The sequence below is a fragment of the Capricornis sumatraensis genome, chromosome 6 (genome assembly GCF_032405125.1).
Source record: "Capricornis sumatraensis isolate serow.1 chromosome 6, serow.2, whole genome shotgun sequence".
NCBI lineage: Eukaryota > Metazoa > Chordata > Mammalia > Artiodactyla > Bovidae > Capricornis > Capricornis sumatraensis.
The window spans coordinates 99,075,266-99,096,497 of NC_091074.1; the positions used below are offsets into that span (position 1 = coordinate 99,075,266).

At 47.2% G+C, this 21,232-nt stretch overlaps 1 protein-coding gene across 2 annotated transcripts; it reads left to right on the top strand.

Moving 5' to 3' along the window:
* Positions 1-11,457: 11,457 nt before the first annotated feature.
* Positions 11,458-19,599, top strand: CDK20 (cyclin dependent kinase 20). Of its 2 annotated transcripts, XM_068974246.1 has the most exons (8): positions 11,458-11,617; positions 11,977-12,090; positions 14,612-14,800; positions 15,044-15,165; positions 15,365-15,427; positions 16,556-16,679; positions 17,140-17,295; positions 19,002-19,599. In XM_068974246.1, the coding sequence occupies exons 1-8, from the start codon at positions 11,543-11,545 to the stop codon at positions 19,197-19,199; spliced, it is 1,041 nt and encodes a 346-aa protein (XP_068830347.1). In that variant the 5' UTR covers positions 11,458-11,542; the 3' UTR covers positions 19,200-19,599. The 2 variants fall into 2 exon arrangements, with proteins under 2 accessions (XP_068830347.1, XP_068830348.1); XM_068974247.1 differs by lacking the exon at positions 15,365-15,427.
* Positions 19,600-21,232: the final 1,633 nt, after the last annotated feature.

A 21,232-nucleotide genomic window follows, 5' to 3' on the forward strand; every position in this document is an offset into this window, starting at 1 on the left:
TAGTCCATAGCGTTGCAAAGAGTTGAACACAGCTGAAGCAACTTAACACAGATACATAGTTCCTAAGTTTTGTCAGCGGATGATTGCGGGGGACTGCCCGTGAAGGGTTAAGTCTTGGGAGCTGCTCGGCAGGTATGCAGAGCCTTAGGCATTGTTCCTAAGCTCCCTGTCCCGCCACCCTTGAAGAGTTTTTACAGCCCTTAAGGTCAGGGTGTCCTGCAACATGTCATAGAAGATAGATTACTTATTATACTCTGTACACAATGGTAAGGGTCTAGTGATTGTATCCTGAAGTTAAAAAATAATCCTGTACATGTCTTAAGTCACGTACATTATCCTATAAATACTATAGCCTAATAAAGAAAGGCATCAGCCATTTGTGGTCTGATCCTCTCAACCCCATCTTTTGTCTCTCTCTTATTTTTCTTAGCGGGGACGCTCCGTTCTCTCCCTGTGCAGGTGCAACTCTTGCTTGTGCTGGCCGCGGCAGATGATCTTTGTTCTCGTCCTGAAGAATAATTTATTTAACAAAGACTGTACATAAAGACAAAAAAAAAAAAAAACCCACAAAGATTTAGAAGATTTGGAGTCAAATTCATGCTCCAGCACTTATATGCAATATTCTGGGTCCCTAAATACCTTATGATTTAACTTCTCTGAATCTGGGTATCTTCACATGTAATTCTCACAACACCACTGGTAAAACCCACTATGCTTGTAATGACTTAATAATGATGAACATTTATTGAGAACTTAATGACTTATTACGCTCTCATTAAACCATTGGAGCAACCCTCTTCAGTGGGTACTAGCAGTATCTCATTTGAAGAGAAAAACACTCAGCAATTGTTGCGGTCTTCAGCTGATGAGGAGCACTTTGAGAAACCCACTGCAACCACTTTGGTTTTATCCCCTGCACTAGGCCTCTACATATTAACGTTCCAAGAGCAACTGCAGGTTCCCTAAGTTGGAACCTTGGCCCATGGCCCTCTCCCTAGAAGTGCACACCATGGGCACTCACAGAGCTTTATTGACTTACTGCTTGATGATGCTAAGAGTGGTGGAAAGGACTTCCCTATTGGTCCAGTGTTAAGAATCTGCCTGCCAATGCAGGGGACACGGGTTTGATCCCTGGTTTGGGAAGATTCCGCGTGCCTTGGGGCAGCTGAGCCCATGTGCCACAACTACTGAAGCCGGAGAGCTCTAGAGCCCATGCTCACTGAAAGCCTGTGCACAGCAACAAAGACCCAGTACAGCCAAAAATAAATAAATTAAAAAGTGACAGAGAGCCACTGATTCACTTTAGTACTTGAGAAAATACAGAATTTTCTGAGATAAGCAGCTATGGAGGGGAACTGGAAGATTACTAGTAGTAGTATCTGCTATGTGTTTAATCCTCAAAAGGTCGTGTATGAGAGCAGCCACCTCGTTCAGCTGAGAGAACTGCAGGCACTGGAGTAGGCATTTCTCCTCTTCACAAAAAGGAATTTATAGAGTGCACTTGAGTCATCTTCTCAGTTACTCTGCGACCCCATGGACTGCAGCCCACCAGCCTCCTCTGTCCATGGGATTTCCCAGGCAAGAATACTAAAGTGGGTTGCCATTTCCTTCTCTAGGGGATTTTCATGACCTAGGGATCAAACATGTAACTCTTGCATTGTCAGGCAGATTCTTTACCACTGAGTCATCTTGCTGCTGCTGCTGCTGTTAAGTCACTTCAGTCGTGTCCAACTCTGTGTGACCCCATAGACAGCAGCCCACCAGGCTCCCCGTCCCTGGGTTTCTCCAGGCAAGAACACTGGAGTGGGTTGCCATTTCCTTCTCCAATGCATGAAAGTGAAAAGTGAAATTGAAGTCTCTCAGTCGTGCCTGACTCACAGTGACCCCATGGACTGCAGCCTACCAGGCTCCTCTGCCCATGGGATTTTCCAGGCAAGAGCACTAGAGTGGGGAGCTTAGGGTATTCTGTGTACTCACTTTCTGAGACAACTTTCGAGCCCCTTGGCTTGGATAGGGTTGGGGGAAACACATGAGTAACAGAGTATAAACTCTTGACTAGTTACTCAAAATGTGCTTTGCAAGCCAGCAGTCCTGTCTACCAATACCAATCCAACAAGAAAAATGATTATACAAATATACTCACTTAACAATAGAGGTCTAAAATACAGTGAAATGAAACCAGACTTAACTGAAAGGAGAAATACATAATTCAACAATAAAAGTTGAAAACATCATGTCCCACTTTCAATAATAAAACAACTAGGCAAAAGAAAAGCCAGGAGCTCAGTCGTGTCCGATTCTTCAAGACCCCATGGACTATATCCTACCAGGCTCCTCTGTCATGGAATTTCCCAGGCAAGAGTACTGGAGCACATTGCCATTTCCTTCTCCAGAGGATCTTCCCTGATCCAGGGATTGAACCCAGGTCTCCCGCACTGCAGCCAGATGCTTTACCCTCTGAGCCACGAGGGAAGCCACTGGCTAGAACACCACTAAAACACAATTCAATCCAGCAGACGCCTGTAGGTAGCATGTGGTCTCTTCCTGGACCAGATTGAATGCGTGTCCCCTGCACTGCAAGACAGGTTCTTAACCACTGGACCACCAGGAAGTCCCTGTGATTACTGTTTTAATGATTTTTTTAGAGGAAATTTAAAAATTTTAGAACAGTTTTAGATTTACAGAAAAATCGCAACAATAATGCACCTTGCACATATTCACAACCCAGTTTCTTCTATTAACATTTTGTATTAGTATGGCACATCTACAATAATTAATAAATGAACATTGACACATTATTATTGACGGAAGTCAGTACTTCATTCAGATTTCCTTAGTTTTTACCGAATATGTTTTTCTTCTGTCCTAGTATTCTAAGATATCAAGTTCTATTTCGTTGTCACATCTCTTTAGCCTCCTCTTGGTTATGGGCTTCCCTTGTGGCTCAGCTGGTAAAGAATCAGCATGCAATGCAGGAGACCTGGGTTCGATCCCTGGGTTGGGAGATCCCCTGGAGAAGGGAACGTCTACCCACTCCAGTATTCTGCCCTGGAGAATTCATTCCATAGACTGTATAGTTCATGGGGTCACAAAGAATCGGACACAACTGAGTGAACTTCACTTGGCTATGGCAGTTTCTCAGACTTTCCTTGTTCTTGATGACCTTGCCAGTTTTGAGGAGTGTTGTTCACCTTTTTGTAGAATGGCCCGTGTTAGCAATTTGCATCATGTTTCCTCATGATTTGATAGAGATTATGGGATTTGGGAAGGAAGACACCAGAGTGCCATTCTTTCCACATACTATCAGCACGGCTTATCAGGCTTATCACTAGTAATAACCTTATCTCCTGACTGAGGTGGAGTCTTGTCAGATTTCTTCCCTGTATAGTATTTTTCATTTGATTTCACTTGATTTTCATTTCAGATGAGATGGGTGAATGGCAACACCAATGCAATGAACATGAACTTGGGCAAACTTCAGGAGATAGTGAGGAACAGGGAGTCCTGGCATGCTGCAGCCCATGGGGTCACAAAGAATTGAACATGACTGGGCCACTGAATGGCAATAATATAGTCTTTTTTATTAACTTTTCATACTGTCCTCTTTGACAGTATGACACGACATACAGCCAGCCGTTAAAAAGTGGGGAGCTATTCATGTACTGGAAAGAAAACAACTTACAGAAATGAAAATAGGTAACAGGGAGAGGGAGAGGGGAAGGGAGAGAAAAGTCCATATGTATTACAGGGACTCAGCCACACAATATATCACTAGAGTTTAATTTCCTTTAATTGTAGGGTCAGAAAAGATACTTAGGAATTGATTGATAGCCTAGATCCTGCAAAACCTGCTGTTTTGAGGGGAAGAGGCATCTGTAAATTTCAACAAAATTCCTGGAAAGAATTAATGCAAAATTTTCTGAAGCCACAGGAAAACATCAAAAGAAGCATTAAAATAACCCTAATATTAGGGTGACTAATATTGTGACTATGTGGATGACAACACACTGTGGAAAATTCTTCAAGAGATAGGAATACCAGACCACCTGACCTGCCTCCTGAGAAATCTGTATGCAGGTCAAGAAGCAACAGTTAGTACTGGACATGGAACAACAGACTGGTTCCAAACTGGGAAAGGAGTACGGCAACACTGTATATTGTCACCCTGCTTATTTAACTTCTATGCAGAGTACATCATGAGAAATGCTGAGCTAGATGAAGCACAAGCTGGGATCAAGATTGCCAGAAGAAATACCAATAACCTCAGATAAGCAGATAACACCACCCTTATGGCAGAAAGTGGAGAAGAACTAAAGAGCCTCTTGAAGAAAGTGAAAGAAGAGAGTGGAAAGCCTGGCTTAAAATTCAGCATTCAGAAAACTAAGATATGGCATCTGGTCCCATCACTTCATGGCAAACAGATGGGGAAACAATGGAAACAGTGAGAGACTTACTTTTCTTGGGCTCCAAAATCACTGCAGATGGTGATTGCAGCCATGAAATTAAAAGACACTTGCTCCTTGACCAACCTAGACAGCATATTAAAAAGCAGAGACATTACTTTGCCAACAAAGGTTTGTCTAGTCAAAGCTATGGTTTTTCCAGTAGTCACATATGGATGTGAGAGGTGAACCATAAATAAAGCTGAGCGCTGAAGAATTGATGCTTTTAAACTGTGGTGTTGGAGAAGACTCTTGAGAGGCCCTTGGACTGCAAGGAGATCCAACCAGTCCATTCTAAAGGAGATCAGCCCTGGGTGTTCTTTGGAATGAATGATGCTAAAGCTAAAACTCCAATACTTTGGCCACCTCATGTGAAGAGTTGACTCATTGGAAAAGACTCTGATTCTGGGAGGGATTGGAGGCAGGAGGAGAAGGGGACAACAGAGGATGAGATGGCTGGATAGCATCACTGACTCAATGGACATGAGTTTGAGTGAACTCCGGGAGTTGGTGATGGCCAGGGAGGCCTGGCATGCTGCGATTCATGGGGTTGCAAAAGTTGGACATGACTGAGCAACTGAACTGAACTGATGGCATTGATATTTTTAGAATAGTATTTAAACATGAATGAATTTAAATTTCATGATAAAATTTTATAATTATTGCAATTGTTTATATTTTATATGTTGTTTAAGGTCTTTGTAAATGTGTTGCCGTATAAGTTACTTGAGAGAAATTAATTGGAATCATTACTGATGTTTACACGTTTAAGAAAACAAACTTTCATAGCCTGCCAGGCTCCTCTGCCCATGGGATTCTCCAGGCAAGAATACCGGAGTGGGTTGCTATTCCTTTTTCCAGGGGATCTTCCCAACCCAGGAATCAAACCCAGGTCTCCTGTATTGCAGGGAGAGTCTTAACCATCTGAGTCACCAGGGAAGCCCAAGGTATTTGAGAGAAATTAATCACAATCATTACTGATGTTTACAAGTTTAAGAAAATGAACTTGCATAGTTTTATCTTTTAGATAATAAATTGAAAATTAAATTACAAAAAAAAAGTGGGGGATATGTTGCATCTCCTGAGAGCAGAGTACTTGCATAAGTTATCTGGAATTCTTCTGAACAGGATACTTTCTATTACCCTTTATTTATTTATCATTTATTTATTAATAGTGATTTATGGATATTTATTTTATACTTTTGGTTATAACCCAATACTACATGCTTGTTTTCCTGGTCAAATTGTTTCAGCTTTGGAAATTGGAAGCTCTTTCTGCTGGCTCATGTGCACCTTATTTTTTCTTCTTTTCTTTTAGCTGTTTCTTGCTTTCTGTTTTAAATATTATTTGTGAATATACTGAGAAACACTTCAAATAACACTATAATTTTTTTAATATCAAGCATAATTTTTGATAAAACCCCAGTGGGAGGATAACCTATTATCTTCACCAAAAAGTAACCCCTTCTCTTACTCATTTATGTATTTTTAAATTTATTTTTGGCTGCTCTGGATCTTCGTTTCTGCGAGGGCTTTTCTCTAGCTTTGGTGAACTGGAGCTCCTTTCTGAAATGTATCTGTTGGAGGAGATTCTAAAAGTGGGTCAAAGAGGATATACAGCTCCTTCTGCACAGGGTTCTCTCATTGTGGAGCATGGGCTCTAGGGCTGCTAAGTCACGTCAGTCGTGTCCGACTCTGTGAGACCCCATAGACAGCAGCCCACCAGGCTCCCCCGTCCCTGGGAATCTCCAAGCAAGAACACTGGAGTGGGTTGCCATTTCCTTCTCCAATGCAGGAAAGTGGAAAGTGAAAGTGAATTTGCTCAGTTGTGTCCAACTCTTAGCGACCCCATGGACTGCAGCCTACCAGGCTCCTCCATCCATGGGACCCTCCAGGCAAGAGTACGCGCTTGGGCTTCAGTAGTTGCAGAAGCTGTGATTCATAGGCTTAATTGCTCCTCTTCATGTTGAATCTTCCTGGCTAGGGATCAAACCTAAATCCCCTGCATTGGCCAGCGGACTCTTATCCACTTCGCCAACAAGTCAAGTCCAAATATTAACCCTTTCTATTCCTCTTTTTTGCTCCTGACATTCCATGTTTCCTTCTGTTATCATTCCCCTTCTCCTTTCAAGAACTTCCTTTAACAATTTTTTTATTAAGTTCAGTAAGAACAAATTCACACAATTTTCCTTCATCTGAGAATGGCTTCATTTTATTTTCATTCCTAAAGTATATTCTCACTGGATGTATAATTCTGTTAACAGTTCCTTTCTCTTAGCACTTGAAAAATGTGCTGTTTCCTTCTGGCCTCTATGGGTTCTAATGAGAAATCACAAGAATCAGAGACATTCTGCCCCAGTAGACAATGTATCATTTTTCTAGGACTGCTGGCCACATTCAAGAGTTGGTTTTTTGTTTTTTCTTTTAGTTTTCAGTAATTAGATTTATGATGTTTTGGGGCATTATGATATTTGGGGGCCTATTCTTCTGGGATTGACTCAACTTCTTCTAACTGTAGGTTACCTTCCCCAAATTTGTGAAGCTTTCAATCATTATCTATTCAAATATTTTTTTCAGCCCTTTCCTCTTCCACCTCTCCTAAATTTTAGATCTACTCTTAATGTCTTACCAGCCTTTCAGATTATGTTTATTTAAAAAATTTTTTTTAATTTAAAAAGGCTTATTTGTGGAAAATAACATGTAAAATTTACCATTTAAGAAATTTACTATCTGAACAATTTCTAACTGTTCAGTTCAGTGTTAAGCATGTTTACAGTACTGTGAAACCAATATCCAGAAGTTTTCATGTGGGAAAACAAACTCTATACCCATCAAACAACAGCACCCCATTTCTTCCTCCACCCATGCCCCAGCAACCATCAGTCTACTGTCTGTTGATATGAATTTGATTTCTCTACATACTTCATATAAGTGGAATCATACAGTATTTTTGTTTTTGTGACCAGTTTATTTCACTTAGCATAATGTCCTCAAGGTTCACTCACATTGTATCATGTGGCAGAATTTTCTTCCTTTTTAAGAATGAATAGTATTCCAGGACTTCCTTGGTGGTCCAGTGGTTAGGACTCTGTTTTTCCAAAGCTAGTGGCACAGGTTTCCTTGGTCAGGGAACTAAGATCCCACATATCATGCCGTTGAGTTTAAAAAAAAAAAAAGAGTAGTATTCCATTGTATGTATATATTGTATTTTGTTTATCCATTTATCTCTCTATGGACACTTAGGTTGCTTACTCCTCTTGCCTACCATGAACAATGCTACTATGAATATGGAAGTGCAAATATTTCTTCAAGGTCTTGCTGTTTTGATATATATTCAGAAGTAGAATTGCTGGATCACATAGTGATTCTATTTTTAATTTTTGAGGAACTGCCATACTGTTCTCCATAGCAGCTGCACCGTTTCATATTATTTTGTGTCTAGTTTCTTTGAACATTGTGCTTGAGATTCATCCATGTTGTTGCAAATGTTTTGTTTATTCTCATTACTATGTAGCACTCCATTAGGTGAAAAGTCCTGCAAATGTGAAGTCAAGTGGGCCTTAGAAAGCATCACTATGAACAAAGCTAGTGGAGGTGATGGAATTCCAGTGGAGCTATTTCAAATCCTGAAAGATGATGCTGTGAAAGTGCTGCACTCAATATGCCAGCAAACTTGGAAAACTCAGCAGTGGCCACAGGACTGGAAAAGCTCAGTTTTCATTCCAATCCCAAAGAAAGGCAATGCCAAAGAATGCTCAAACTACCACACAACTGCACTCATCTCACATGCTAGAGAAGTAATGCTCAAAGTTCTCCGAGCCAGGCTTCAGCAATACATGAACCGTGAACTTCCTGATGTTCAAGCTGGTTTTAGAAAAGGCAGAGGAACCAGAGATCAAATTGCAAACATCTGCTGGATCATGGAAAAAGCAAGCGAGTTCCGGAAAAACATCTATTTCTGCTTATTGACTATGCCAAAGCCTTTGACTGTGTGGATCACAATAAACTGTGGAAAATTCTGAAAGAGATGGGGATACCAGACCACCTGACCTGCCTCTTGAGAAATCTGTATGCAGGTCAGGAAGCAACAGTTAGAACTGGGCATGGAACAACAGACTGGTTCCAAATAGGAAAAGGAGTCCATCAAGCTTGTATATTGTCACCCTGCCTATTTAACTTATATGCAGAGTACATCATGAGAAACGTTGGACTGGAAGAAACACAAGCTGGAATCAAGATTGCCGGGAGAAATATCAATCACCTCAGATATGCAGATGACACCACCCTTATGGCAGAAAGTGAAGAGGAACTAAGAAGGCTCTTGATGAAAGTGAAAGAGAGTGAAAAAGTTGGCTTAAAGCTCAACATTCAGAAAACGAAGATTATGGGATCTGGCCCCATCACTTCATGGGAAATAGATGGGGAAACAGTGGAAACAGTGTCAGACTTTATTTTGGGGGGGCTCCAAAATCACTGCAGATGGTGACTTCAGCCATGAAATTAAAAGACACTTACTCCTTGGAAGAAAAGTTATGACCAACCTAGATAGCATATTCAAAAGCAGAGATATTACTTTGCCGACTAAGGTCCGTCTAGTCAAGGCTATGGTTTTTCCAGTAGTCATGTATGGATGTGAGAGTTGGACTGTGAAGAAGGCTGAGCACCGAAGAATTGATGCTTTTGAACTGTGGTGTTGGAGAAGACTCTTGAGAGTCCCTTGGACTGCAAGGAGATCCAACCAGTCCATTCTAAAGGAGATCGGCCCTGGGATTTCTTTGGAAGGAATGATGCTAAAGCTGAAACTCCAGTAATATTACTTTGCCGACTAAGGTCCGTCTAGTCAAGGCTATGGTTTTTCCAGTAGTCATGTATGGATGTGAGAGTTGGACTGTGAAGAAGGCTGAGCACCGAAGAATTGATGCTTTTGAACTGTGGTGTTGGAGAAGACTCTTGAGAGTCCCTTGGACTGCAAGGAGATCCAACCAGTCCATTCTAAAGGAGATCGGCCCTGGGATTTCTTTGGAAGGAATGATGCTAAAGCTGAAACTCCAGTACTTTGCCCACCTCATGCGAAGAGTTGACTCATTGGAAAAGACTCTGATGCTGGGAGGGTTTGGAGGCAGGAGGAGAAGGGGACAACCAAGGATGAGATGGCTGGATGGCATCTTGATGGACATGAGTTTGAGTGAACTCCCGGAGCTGGTGATGGACAGGGAGACCTGGTGTGCTGTGATTCATGGGGTCGCAAAGAGTCGGACACGATTGAGCGACTGAACTGAACTGAACCCAAAGTCATTAAAATATCATGTTTTCTTCTAAGAGCTTTATTGTTTATCTTTTATATTTAGGTCTGCAGTCCATCTGGAATCAATTTTTGTGTATACTTTGAGATCTGCTTCAATAGACATTTCTTCCTCATATGACTTTCCAAATGACCCAGTACCATTTTTTGAAGACCATCCTTTCCCATTTCACTGCTGTATTTACCCACACCTCTGTAATAGCTGTAAAGCATTCCATTCTAAGGCACTCTCATAACTTATTCACCATTCTTCCATGGGATATTTGACTTATTTTCTGGCCTCTGTCATCATCAAACAGGGTGAATATATCTGTATGGACATCAAGACCTTCTTCTGAAATTGTTAAAGTAGAGTACAATTTCTGAGCCAGAAAAATATTTATTTTTTTGAAGAATTAATAAATTATATGGTTCACATTTCAAAAAATCCAAAGAGGCCCAGTGAAAAGACCGCCTCCTACCTTGTCCCCAATCCTTCTGGTCCCTTCACCAGGTAAGCACAATCATGAAATCTTGAGCATTTTCCAGACACCTTGTAATACATGAACAAGCATTATTTATATTCTTTTCTTCTTTTCTTTTTACACAGCCAGTGGCACTCTATATACTTTGTTCTTTGTCTTGTCCCTATGACTTAATACATCTTAGAAATCTTCCCGTTAGTGTACACAGAAAAGCACCCTGGTTCATTTTTAAGGTAGCGTAATTGATGTGTGTATCACAATTTAGACAGTCTCCTATCGATGGATATCTATGCTGTTCCTAAGTTTTTGCAATTCATCTGAGCTTCAATGACCGACCTTGCACGTGTCATTCCACATGAGTGCAATGTATCTGTTGGAGGAGATTCTAGAAGTGAGTCAAAGAGGATACACAGCTGTGATGTGATTATTTTATTATGATGTTAGTTGTGATTAGATTATTTTACGGTTTATCTCATCGTGTATGAGATTGAACACTTTTTCAGAAGTTTTAAAAAGCTACTTGCTTTTATCAACATTCTTTGACGGTATGCACGTCTTAAAAATCCCTCAGTCTGCAAATTCGTCCAGTGTTTCCTCATTAGAAGTCCTCAGACATTGTCTTTCTGTATCAGAGTTTGCACTTTTTAAAAGTTGTCTTTAAATGCTGCCATTTGACTCTCCCTCCACACCGCAGACCGGAACCCGTCTTGCTTCAATCATCATTGACTCTGGGGCTTAAAGGCGGAAAATGGCACCTGTATGTTTTCCTAGGTGGACGCTCTAGGTAAGGGGGAGGAGGGATCCTGGCCTTCTGGGGGAGGAGCCCGCCCCACCCTGCAACTTTTCGGCCACGCCCTCGGCGCCGCAGTCACGCCCCCGGGTGGACGGCCCCGCCCCTCCCCGTCCCGTGCTCGCCTCCTCCCTGAAGAGCGGCTCCACCCTCCCGCCAATTTAGCGCCTTCCCACAGCCTCTCGGCTTTGCCCTCGGGCTGCGTGGCCCCGCCCCGTTGCGTAACCTGGCATCACTGGTCACGTGGTGCTCGGCAGAGGCGAGAGGGATCGGCGGTGACCATCGCTCCCGCCCGCACGGTCTGCGCTCGGATGACTTCTGCTAGTGAAGCGCACTGAGGCGTGATGGCGAGGTCCTAGGGAAAGGCACTGAGAGGCCCGGACGCCATTCCTAGTTGCCCTCGGCCTCCAGGCGCGGGCGCTCGTTTCCGCACCGTTGCTAGGCAGCCGCGTCTGGGGCGGGAGCCGGGGCGGGCTAACGCGGAAGGGTCAGGTGCCAGGGACAGGCTGTGACTGCGCAGGGTCAGGGTGCCGGGAAGAGGGCCATGGAGCAGTACTGCATCTTGGGGCGCATAGGGGAGGGTGCGCACGGCATCGTCTTCAAAGCCAAGCACGTGGAGGTGAGCATCCAGCCCTTCCTCCTTCGGTTCCATTGAGATCTCCCCGTCTTCCTGACCCATGCTTGGGCCATAGCTTCTGTCTCCCGGTAGTTCATCCTGGCGTGCGCCCGCCTCTTTTGCCCGCGGAGGGGAGGGCTTCCAAGTTGCGGCCAGCTACCAACTGCTTTCAGCGAGTTCCCCTAGGAGCCTGGCGTGGATATCTCTGAGTTGTTTGCCCAGCTCTGCGCCAGTTGGCCCTGATTTCCTTCCAGCACGGGTTGAGGGGTGCGTTCCACCCCCACGAGGACCTCAACCCTCGGCGTCGCACCCCTTTTCCCAGCCGGGACGGGCTGGCAGTGTCTGCGTTCTGTCCCAAACAGACTGGAGAGATCGTTGCCCTCAAGAAGGTGGCCCTGCGGCGGCTGGAGGATGGCATTCCCAACCAGGTCCTACGGGAGATCAAGGCCCTGCAGGAGATCGAAGACAGTCAGTATGTGAGTGGGGCTGGTGTTCTGCGGGGCTGTCCCACCCTCCTTGCTCACTCCCACTCTGAGGGCCTGCGGTCAGTGTGTTTCCTTATTTGCATCCTCACCCCTCAACTCACTGCCTTTCTTGTCCACATTCATTCACCCAGTTATTTCATTCCTCACTCCTTCCCTGTTGTTCACTCATTTATTTCTTGCCTACTTGTTCATTCATTGACTGACTTATCCTTTTTCTCAAAACATATAATGATTTCTAATGATAACGATTATTGCCACCTGTTGAGCTCCTGTTACGTTCTGCAGGCTGGGTTAACTGCTTTTATGTATACTGACCTTCTGAGTTTTCTCCTCCATACTGCAAGGTGGGTTTCAGGCTCTCCTTCTCTCAGGCCAGGGCCTGCTCATGGGCACTCAGCTGGCTCAGCTTGTCTGTGGAGGCTTTGGCCTGATTGCAGAATCAGCGTTTTAACATTAGGGTCTCCCATAGGCTCTGCCTTCTGCTGGGCACCGGCGACACAGCCCCTAACCTGCTCTTGAGAACTGAAGTGTGGTAGGGGAGACAGACAAAGGCTACAGGGTCCACTTGGCGTGATTTGTATGTGACAGGCATGAGAGGGGCTGTGGGCACTTGGGGAGAGACACCTCACACACCCAGGCTCATTGCGTGGTTTTCTCTCTTGTCCATGTCCTTCCTGAGTGGAGAATGTACCTAACTTCCTGGGTAGTGACAAGGCTAGGCCCACGCACCCAAGAGTAGGCAATACTCTGACTTGCTTCTTATTCTCTAGAGATGTCCAGATATTTTGTGACAAAAGCATGTTTTAGAACTGCATGTGTCATCCTGGTTTTGTATAAGAATATTTAGTGTATATATACATATACATATATATATAGGCTTCCCAGGTGGCTAAGATGGTAAATAATCTGCCTGTGATACCTGAGACCTGGGTTTGATCCCTGGGTCGGGAAGATCCGCTGGAGAAGGGCATGGCAGCCCACTCCAGTATTCTTGCCTGGAGAATCCCATGGACAGATAAGCCTGGGGGCTACAGTCCATGGGTTCACAAAGTCAGACATGACTGAGCGACTAACACATACAACACACACACACACACACGTATGAATATGTGTCTGTGTATGCCATGTCTCTTGTAAAGTCTGGTGGGATAGACTCCTACTGTTGACTATAGGTGGTAGGATTTTATTTTTGCTGCGGTTTTTTTGTTATAATTTTGTGTATTATCTGAATCTATGTTTGTCCCAATTTGTAAAATGACTGTCTGCTACCATCAAAATCAGAAAAATAGCACTACGGCCATTCTTGTTTTTTGAGGACAGTGAAAGGGCTTGTGTGAGCTGGTTGGAGGGCCCATGGGAAGCTGGTGATACAGTCCTATGTCCTGTGTAGCAGGCCTGAAGGGTCTATCTTTAAAACACTGCAGATATTCCCCTGGCCCAGGCCATCCTCACCTCTCATCAGAACTACTACAAGAGCTCCCCGTTCCCTCCTCCACCTTCCCTGCCACTACTCCCACTCCACAGTCAAAAACTGTAGATGAATCCACTCCCCAGCTTGAAAAGCTCCAGCAGCTTCTCTTCACTCTGAAAGAACCATCTCTATCTGCTCCGGCTCATGCCAGCCTTTTCATTCATTCATTCAGCAAAATATCTTCCATGTCTCTCCGAAAACAGCACTATCAAGACTCCAGGAATATAGAACAGAGCAGCCTCCTTCCTGTTCTTGCCTTCGGGCCTTGTGTTTGCTGACCCTTGCCCACAGCTCCCTCCCCAATCCCTGTATAACAGACCTCGCCCCATCTGTTCTCTTCTGTTTTCATCAGAATACCCTATAGGTTTGTTAGCTTCTGTCATTTGTCCCCCGAGCTCCTTAAAGTCCTTGGGAACCCACTGGCCCTCCCTCCTGTTCATTGCTGTGCAGCCAGCCCTTGTGACCTTGTGGGCCCTCAGTTTATATGGCATGTCTTCTGCGCCCAGTGCTGGGAGCTGTGATCACCTGTGTGGATGTGTGTTTCCAGATGACTTTCCAGTTCGTGGGCTGGGTGGGGGATCAGACACTGCCCTATGTGGCCTTTCTTAGACCTCCTTTCCCCTGAGGGTTTGCTAGAGCTAAATCATTTCAGTCATGTCTGACTCTTTGCGACCTCATGGACTGTGACCCGCCAGGCTTCTTGTCCATGGGATTCTCCAGGCAAGAATACTGGAGTGGGCTGCCCTGTCCTCCTCCAGGGGATCTTCCCAACCCAGGGGTCAAAGCCACATCTCTTACGTCTCTTGCATTGGCAGGCAGGTTCTTTACCACTAGCGCCAGCTGAGTGTTTACTACAGGATTCCAGTAGGGACTTGCCTTCTTCTGGGAGAAGGGAGCAAGAGAGCACCCAGCTCCCTGATGCTGAGCTCAGGTCTCTTGTCACCTTCTCTGCCTGCCTGGTCCTCTGTTGGCGCCAGGGCTGAGGATACAAGAGAGTCTGAGCCATGTGAGTCTGCAGGCTGACGGGGTACCCCATTGCAGGTTGTGCAGTTGAAGGCCGTGTTCCCACATGGTGCAGGCTTCGTGCTGGCCTTCGAGTTCATGCTGTCAGATCTGGCTGAGGTGGTGCGCCATACCCAGAGGCCACTGGCCCAGGCGCAGGTCAAGAGCTACTTACAGATGCTGCTCAAGGGCGTCGCCTTCTGCCATGCCAACAACATTGTGCATCGGGTCAGTACCACCATGGACTGGGGTGAACCTGTGGATGGCTGGGCTGGGAGTAAGCCAGCCCTTGATAAAGGCCATGGTTTGGGAGGGGACAGAACGGATAGGGCCTGGGGACAAGTGACTGGAGTTGTGGCCCTGGAGGAGACCAGGTCCTGAGCTCACCCAGGTGCCCAGCCTGCCGAGCCTTCCTGTCCTGAGGTCCACTGGGGGCTTTAGAGGAACTGATGCTTCTTTTGGTGCCCTCAGGACCTGAAACCAGCCAACCTGCTTATCAGTGCCTCAGGCCAGCTCAAGATAGCGGACTTTGGCCTGGCCCGGGTCTTTTCCCCAGATGGCAACCGCCTCTACACACACCAGGTGGCCACCAGGTAGGGAGGACCAGTTTCCAGGGCAGGATATGGCAAAGGATAGGCCCCCAGCCTTCCTACTGGGGAAGAGATGATTTGGACAGAGATGTTCTATTCAAACAAGTGCTCCTGGGGCTGGTATGGGGGTTAGGGTGACCTTCCAGGGCAGCTTCCTGACAGACCAGCGACCTACCTGTGACCCCCTGCCCTCCTCTCATAGGTGGTACCGAGCCCCCGAGCTCCTGTATGGTGCCCGCCAGTACGATCAAGGTGTCGACCTCTGGTGAGACTCCTATGGGCTAGACAAGGGGGGATGTGGGTAGCTGAGTCACCTCTCCTCCTGGACACTGAGGTCTCTAAGCCATTTGGGGGTTTTCCCTGCTGTGAGCTCTAGTTTGCCTTGGGAGTGTCCCCTCTGGTTAGAGTATCTCTGAGGAGTTTGGAATCAGTGATCCTCCCCATGACAGTTTTGAGCTGGGAGGGGTCAAGTGGGATTGGAGTGATTGTCCCTGTAGGAAGCTTCTGGGCTGAGGTTGGGAAGGCAGTCCGAGGCATGGGGTGTCTAAGCCGGTATACAGGGGGTGACACCCCAGGATGTAGTGTCCCTGAGTTATGCAGAGGCCTGGGTCCCTGGGTATGAAGCCCCTGAACCTTTATTTGGAGTTGGATGCATGGCAGCTCACTCTGGTATTCTTGCCTGGATAATTCCATGAACATAGGAGCCTTGCGGGCTACAGGCCATAGGCTCGCGGAGTCGGACATGACTGACTTACCTGGTAGCTCAGTTGGTAAAGAATCTGCCTGCAATGCAGGAGACCCTAGTTTGATTCCTGGGTCAGGAAGATCCGCTGGAGAAGGAATAGGCTACCCATTCCAGTATTCTTGGGCTTCCCTGGTGACTTAGATGGTAAAGAATCCTGCTGCAGTGCGGGAGACCTGGGTTCATTCCCTGGGTTGGGAAGATCCCCTGGAGAAGGGAAAGGCTACCTACTCCAGTATTCTTGCCTGGAGAATTCCATGGACAGAGGAGCCTGACAGGCTACAGTCCTTGGAATCGCAAAGAATCAGACACGACTGAGCGACTTTCACTTCCTAGAGTTCGAGGTCTGGGGGCTATTTTGGAGGTCTGCCCCAGAATGGGAGGGAGTGGCTGTGTATCCCAGAGTATGAATTTCTGAGAAGTGCCTGGAACTATTGGGTTGATGTGTGTTTCAGAGTTGAGCCCTGAGACCTATTTAAAGAAGGGGCTGTGCTCCGTATTCTAGGCTTGAAGCTTTGGACTGTGTGAAGCTGGGGATCTGTAGGCTACTTTGTGGGTGTCTTGACCACAGGGGGAGGTGTGGGTGCCGGTGTGGGGAAACCTGTGTCCCTGGTGTGAGATCTCTGAGATGTTTGGCTTCTCTACCTGCAGGGCCGTGGGCTGTATCCTGGGGGAGCTGTTGAACGGGTCCCCCCTTTTCCCAGGAGAGAATGACATCGAACAGCTTTGCTGTGTGCTTCGAATCTTGGGCACCCCCAGTCCTCAAGTCTGGCCGGTTTGCAGGGGCCTACCATTTGGAGGGGTGGGGGTGGGTGTCCTCTCTGCCCCCAGCAGCTTGTAACTCGCCTGCCCTGCATCTTCTGTCTTCTGCCTCATGGTCCCCACACCTCCTAGACGCTCCCAGACCTTGGTCCTGGCCCAGCATGGGATCTCCTCCATCCCTGATCTGCTGGAGGAGGAAGGACCAGGGTCCAGCCCCGAACCCTTCCTGCTAATCCCCAGCACACACGCAGCCCATACCAAGCTGGGCATGGAGCAGGCGCGTGAGATGTGCACATGTTCACTTACATCATGCTGTGAGCGCATGATGTCATGAGTAATGTGGTGCGAGCAGGGGCAGGTGGATGGGGGCTCTGTGAGTGAGTGGCAGCAGGTGGGTGACAGGAAGCAAGAACTGACTCCTGAGGGGGCTGACAGGTTGGGCGCCAGCCCTAATGAGCCCCCTTCTCCTCCAGGAGATCACTGAGCTGCCTGACTACAACAAGATCTCCTTCAAGGAGCAGGCGCCCGTGCCCCTGGAGGAGGTGCTGCCCGACGCCTCTCCCCAGGCCTTGGACCTGCTAGGGCGGTTCCTCCTCTACCCACCACAGCAGCGCATCTCTGCCTCCCAGGTAGGGAGACACCCATTGTCCTGACCCTCCTTGTTCATGCCCCTGTGACCTAGCAGGTTGAGGTCCTCAGAACCTGTGATGGGCTGGGAACAGCACCCCCAGAGACAGGGGTCATGGAGAAGGTGTGCCTCTCCTGAGCAGACCCTGGAGAGGCAGCAGGTGGCTAGGAGGAGCCATATTAAAAGGGCATGCCCACCTCCCTGAAGAGTGCATCTCACTTCTTCATCCCTTCATTCCTTCAATAAGAATTTACTAGCATCTGGCATGTGCCCAGCATTGTCTTGGGTCCTGATGCCGAGTGAACAGATGTGACTTGTTCCTCTGGGCTCTCCACTCTGTGGTGGGGCAGGGCAGCCAGTCTGTGGGCATCAAGGGGAGGGATGTTGGGACTGACTCTCGGATCATGCAGGTCTTCTGGAGAAGGGCAGGGGCGGGGTCTATTATCCCGAGAGAAATGATAAGCAGAGGCCTGGAGAGGAGGACCCAGAAGGGGTAGGTTGTGGCTGCAGGCGAGGGAGGAGGGGAGAACCATGGGCTGATGGCTCATGGTGTCAGGCCTCTGTCACACGTACCTGTCCATCTGGCCTCACGGCAGCCTTACCTCCCTGCCCTTGGAACAAGCAGTGTGTGTTTACATACACCCACTGTGAGTTCCAATGTCAGCAATGCCTTCAGGATGTACTGAAGCCAACTGAGGCTTCCCAGGTAGTGCTAGTGATAAAGAATTTGCCTGCCAGTGCAGGAGACATTAAAAAAAAAGATGCAGGTTCGATCCCTGGGTCAGGAAGATCCTCTGGAGAAGTGAATGGTACCTCACTCCAGTATTATTGCCTGGGAAATCCTAAGGACAGAGGAGCCTGGCGGGCAAAGTGTTGGACATGACTGAAGCGACTTAGCACACACACACAAAGCCAACCGACCACTTCTCAGCCCTGCACTGCTGCCTCCAGTCTAAGCGCCTCCTGCCTCCCCGCAAGTCCCCAATTGCCTCCCAGAGTCTGCTTCTCCTCCTGCCCATTCAATCTCTCCACCCGGCAGAGAGAGGGACCTTGTCCAGGCAGGCTGTCACATCTTCCCCTGCAGGGCTCTCTCCTCAGCCAAAAAGCCCAGGTCCTAGTGGCCCACAGGCATCACCCACGTGGGGCCGTCACGTCTGTGACCCTGCAGCTCCCTTCCCCTTGCTCACTCCCTGGGACCTCAGGCCTCCTCCAGGTCCTAAGGTCTGTGCACTTCTGTCCCAGAGCCTCACTCATTCAGCTTCAGATCTCTGCTCAAGTGCTACCTCTTGGGGCCTACCCTCCCGTTCTTCAGGCCTGCAGCTGCCCTAGTTTTCCTTGTCCACGCTCTGACTTTCTCTTTCCCACAGCACCAATCATCTGATGCACTGTTTATCTTACTTTATCTTGTTTATCCCCCCCGTGCTGTGCTGTGCTTAGTCGCTCAATCATGTCCAGCCCCTGACTATATGGAAGACTTGAAGACAGAGCTCTTTGTTCCGTTCACTGCTGCATCTCCTGTCTTTGGAGCAGTGCTGAAACAGTGAACACTCAGAGCTGTTGGGATCATCTTGAACGGAGAATGCGTGAATGAGAAAATTTCTTCCGGGGCATTCATATCCCCTGCTGCTCCCACAGAGGGAAATGAGCTGAGCCTGGAGGGCTGCAGTGACCGACTTCCTTTGGCTGTCTCCTTCTCACTCCCCTCAGGCCCTCCTGCACCACTGCTTCTTCACAGCTCCCCTGCCTGTCCACCCCTCGGCGCTGCCGATCCCCCAGCGCCCGGGGGGACCTGCACCCAAGGCCCACCCAGGACCCCCGCACGCCCATGACTTCCACGTGGACCGGCCTCTCGAGGAGTCACTGTTGAACCCGGAGCTGATTCGGCCTTTCATCCCGGAGGGCTGAGATGCAGGGCCAGGCCCTGTTGGCTTGTCCCCGCAACTTCCTGCCCCTCCCAAGGACTACCCAAGCCACCCTCTGCTCCAGCCTGATTTCAACCACAGTGGCCCTGGTCCTGGCCAGATGATGAGGCCATCCAGCCCCAGCAGAGGGCGCCTGCAACCTGTGCTGTCGGCCTCCCACCTGTGTGCTGAAGGAGGCAGTGAGTTCCACTGCTATGCCTGTCATCATCAGGGATTCCACCGGTCAGGGATTGTCCCAGTGGAACCATCTAAGGCAGCACTGAGTTTACCATGTCCTCATGTTGGAAACCCAAGTGAGAAGGAAAGTTTGGTTTGATTTTGTTCTCAGACATTAAACACTAGTTCAACTTTGAGATTTATTATAAAAACCCTGAATAGTTCTATGTGACGTACGCCCCTCTTCTGTAGTTCATATAGAGAGAAGTGGCCGAGGTGGCATCATCTCTTGACCCTTGTTTCTCTCTGGTCACTTGGAAAGTGGCCCCATTCATGGCTACTTTAGTCTTGGGGGCTTCCTAGGTTCTTCATGTAACAGAGCTCCTTTTAGAGGTGAGGTGGCAGAAGGCAAGGGCCAGGGATGGCTCAAGTGGGGGACCCGGTAGTGACCCTCCACACCTTAAACTGGTTTACCAGCATCACCCTCAGGATAAGGGTGAACCTTATCCTCTTCGCTCAGAGATATCTTGCAATAAGACAGACATTCCTGGAATTCATTTGTTAATTCAGTAAATATCAAAACAATCCGAACTTGCTTTTGTCTTTCTTATTTAATAATTTGGTAAGCCAACTCTAAAATATATATGTGGAAATGAAAAGGTTAAAAGGAGGGGGAAGCAGAAGAAAAGGAGAAAAGCAATGAAAGGATTTACCATATCAGATACATACCAAGACATATCACAGGGCTATAGTAAATAAGACTGTACTATTTGTTCATGGGCAGATTAAAAACAGACAAGTGAGAGAAACTTACTAGCAGTATTTTATTCAAAATGTACATTTTGTGCTCATATGTATAAACTTCTGCAAGCACTGAGGTTACAGAGGTGACTGCCACCATCAGTGCCCTCTCGGCTCTTTGAGGGTAAAGCACAGTAAACTCAGCTGTTGCTTGCAAGGATGAGTTTAAGTATCTCATGTGACTTTAAAGGTATTTTAAGGATCTGGCTTCTTCGTGTTTGTCCAGCCACATCTGAAGACTAAGTAAGCTTCAGTCTAGCTCAATTTCTGGTATCTCTCCCCTCCATATAAATGTGGGTCTAGACCCAAACCCTGATCACTGACACTCAGCCAGTTCTGCTCACAAAGACTCTATAAACCTTACCCCCACCCCCAACACAGACCCTAGCCTTGACCTTGAGCCTTAAATTTAACCTGACTCTATTACCCCTGACCCTGGCACATACCCTCACTCTCACCTTCACTCAGTTCTTTAGCAGCCCCTTCCCCACCCAACCCCCAGCCCAGGCACTGGCCTGACTTTGATCTTGCATTGACTCTGACCCTCATCCAAACTCTGACCTCATTTGACCTAAAGTTTAACCTTGTCCTTGAACTTGGCTCTCATTTTCACCTTAACCATGACTGTCTAATTGACATTTATCTTACTTTGTTTCTCATGTTGACCCTGGGATTGAACTCGGGTCTCCTGCATTGCAGGCAGATACTATACTGTCTGAGCCACTGTACTCAAGCTGAAACTGAAACTAGTCTGCACCCCAAACCTGATCATGACTCTGGTTCTGACATTCATCTTGCCATGGACTCACACTTGGCTGACACCACTGACACCCTAATCCCATCATGACCTTGAACTTGACCTAGACCTTAACCCTGAAATTGAACTTCAGGATGATATAGCCCTTCATGATTATGATGATTCTGATCCTCAGCCTAATCATCACCTCCATCTTGACCTATCCTCACGTTGAAACTTAAGCCTGATTTTGACTATAAGCCAAACTCTGTGGTAAGCAGACTAATGTTCCCCTAAAAATGCCCATGTCCTAAGCTATGAAT

What these genes read in the sequence shown, in the direction of transcription:
- CDK20 (XM_068974246.1), top strand. Translation starts at nt 11,543, where the DNA reads ATGGAGCAGTACTGCATCTTGGGGCGCATAGGGGAGGGTGCGCACGGC. An exon ending in AGATCGAAGACAGTCAGTAT is followed by an intron (nt 12,091 to 14,611) that starts GTGAGTGGGGCT and finishes ACCCCATTGCAG; the next exon opens with GTTGTGCAGTTGAAGGCCGT. An exon ending in ACACACCAGGTGGCCACCAG is followed by an intron (nt 15,166 to 15,364) that starts GTAGGGAGGACC and finishes CTCCTCTCATAG; the next exon opens with GTGGTACCGAGCCCCCGAGC.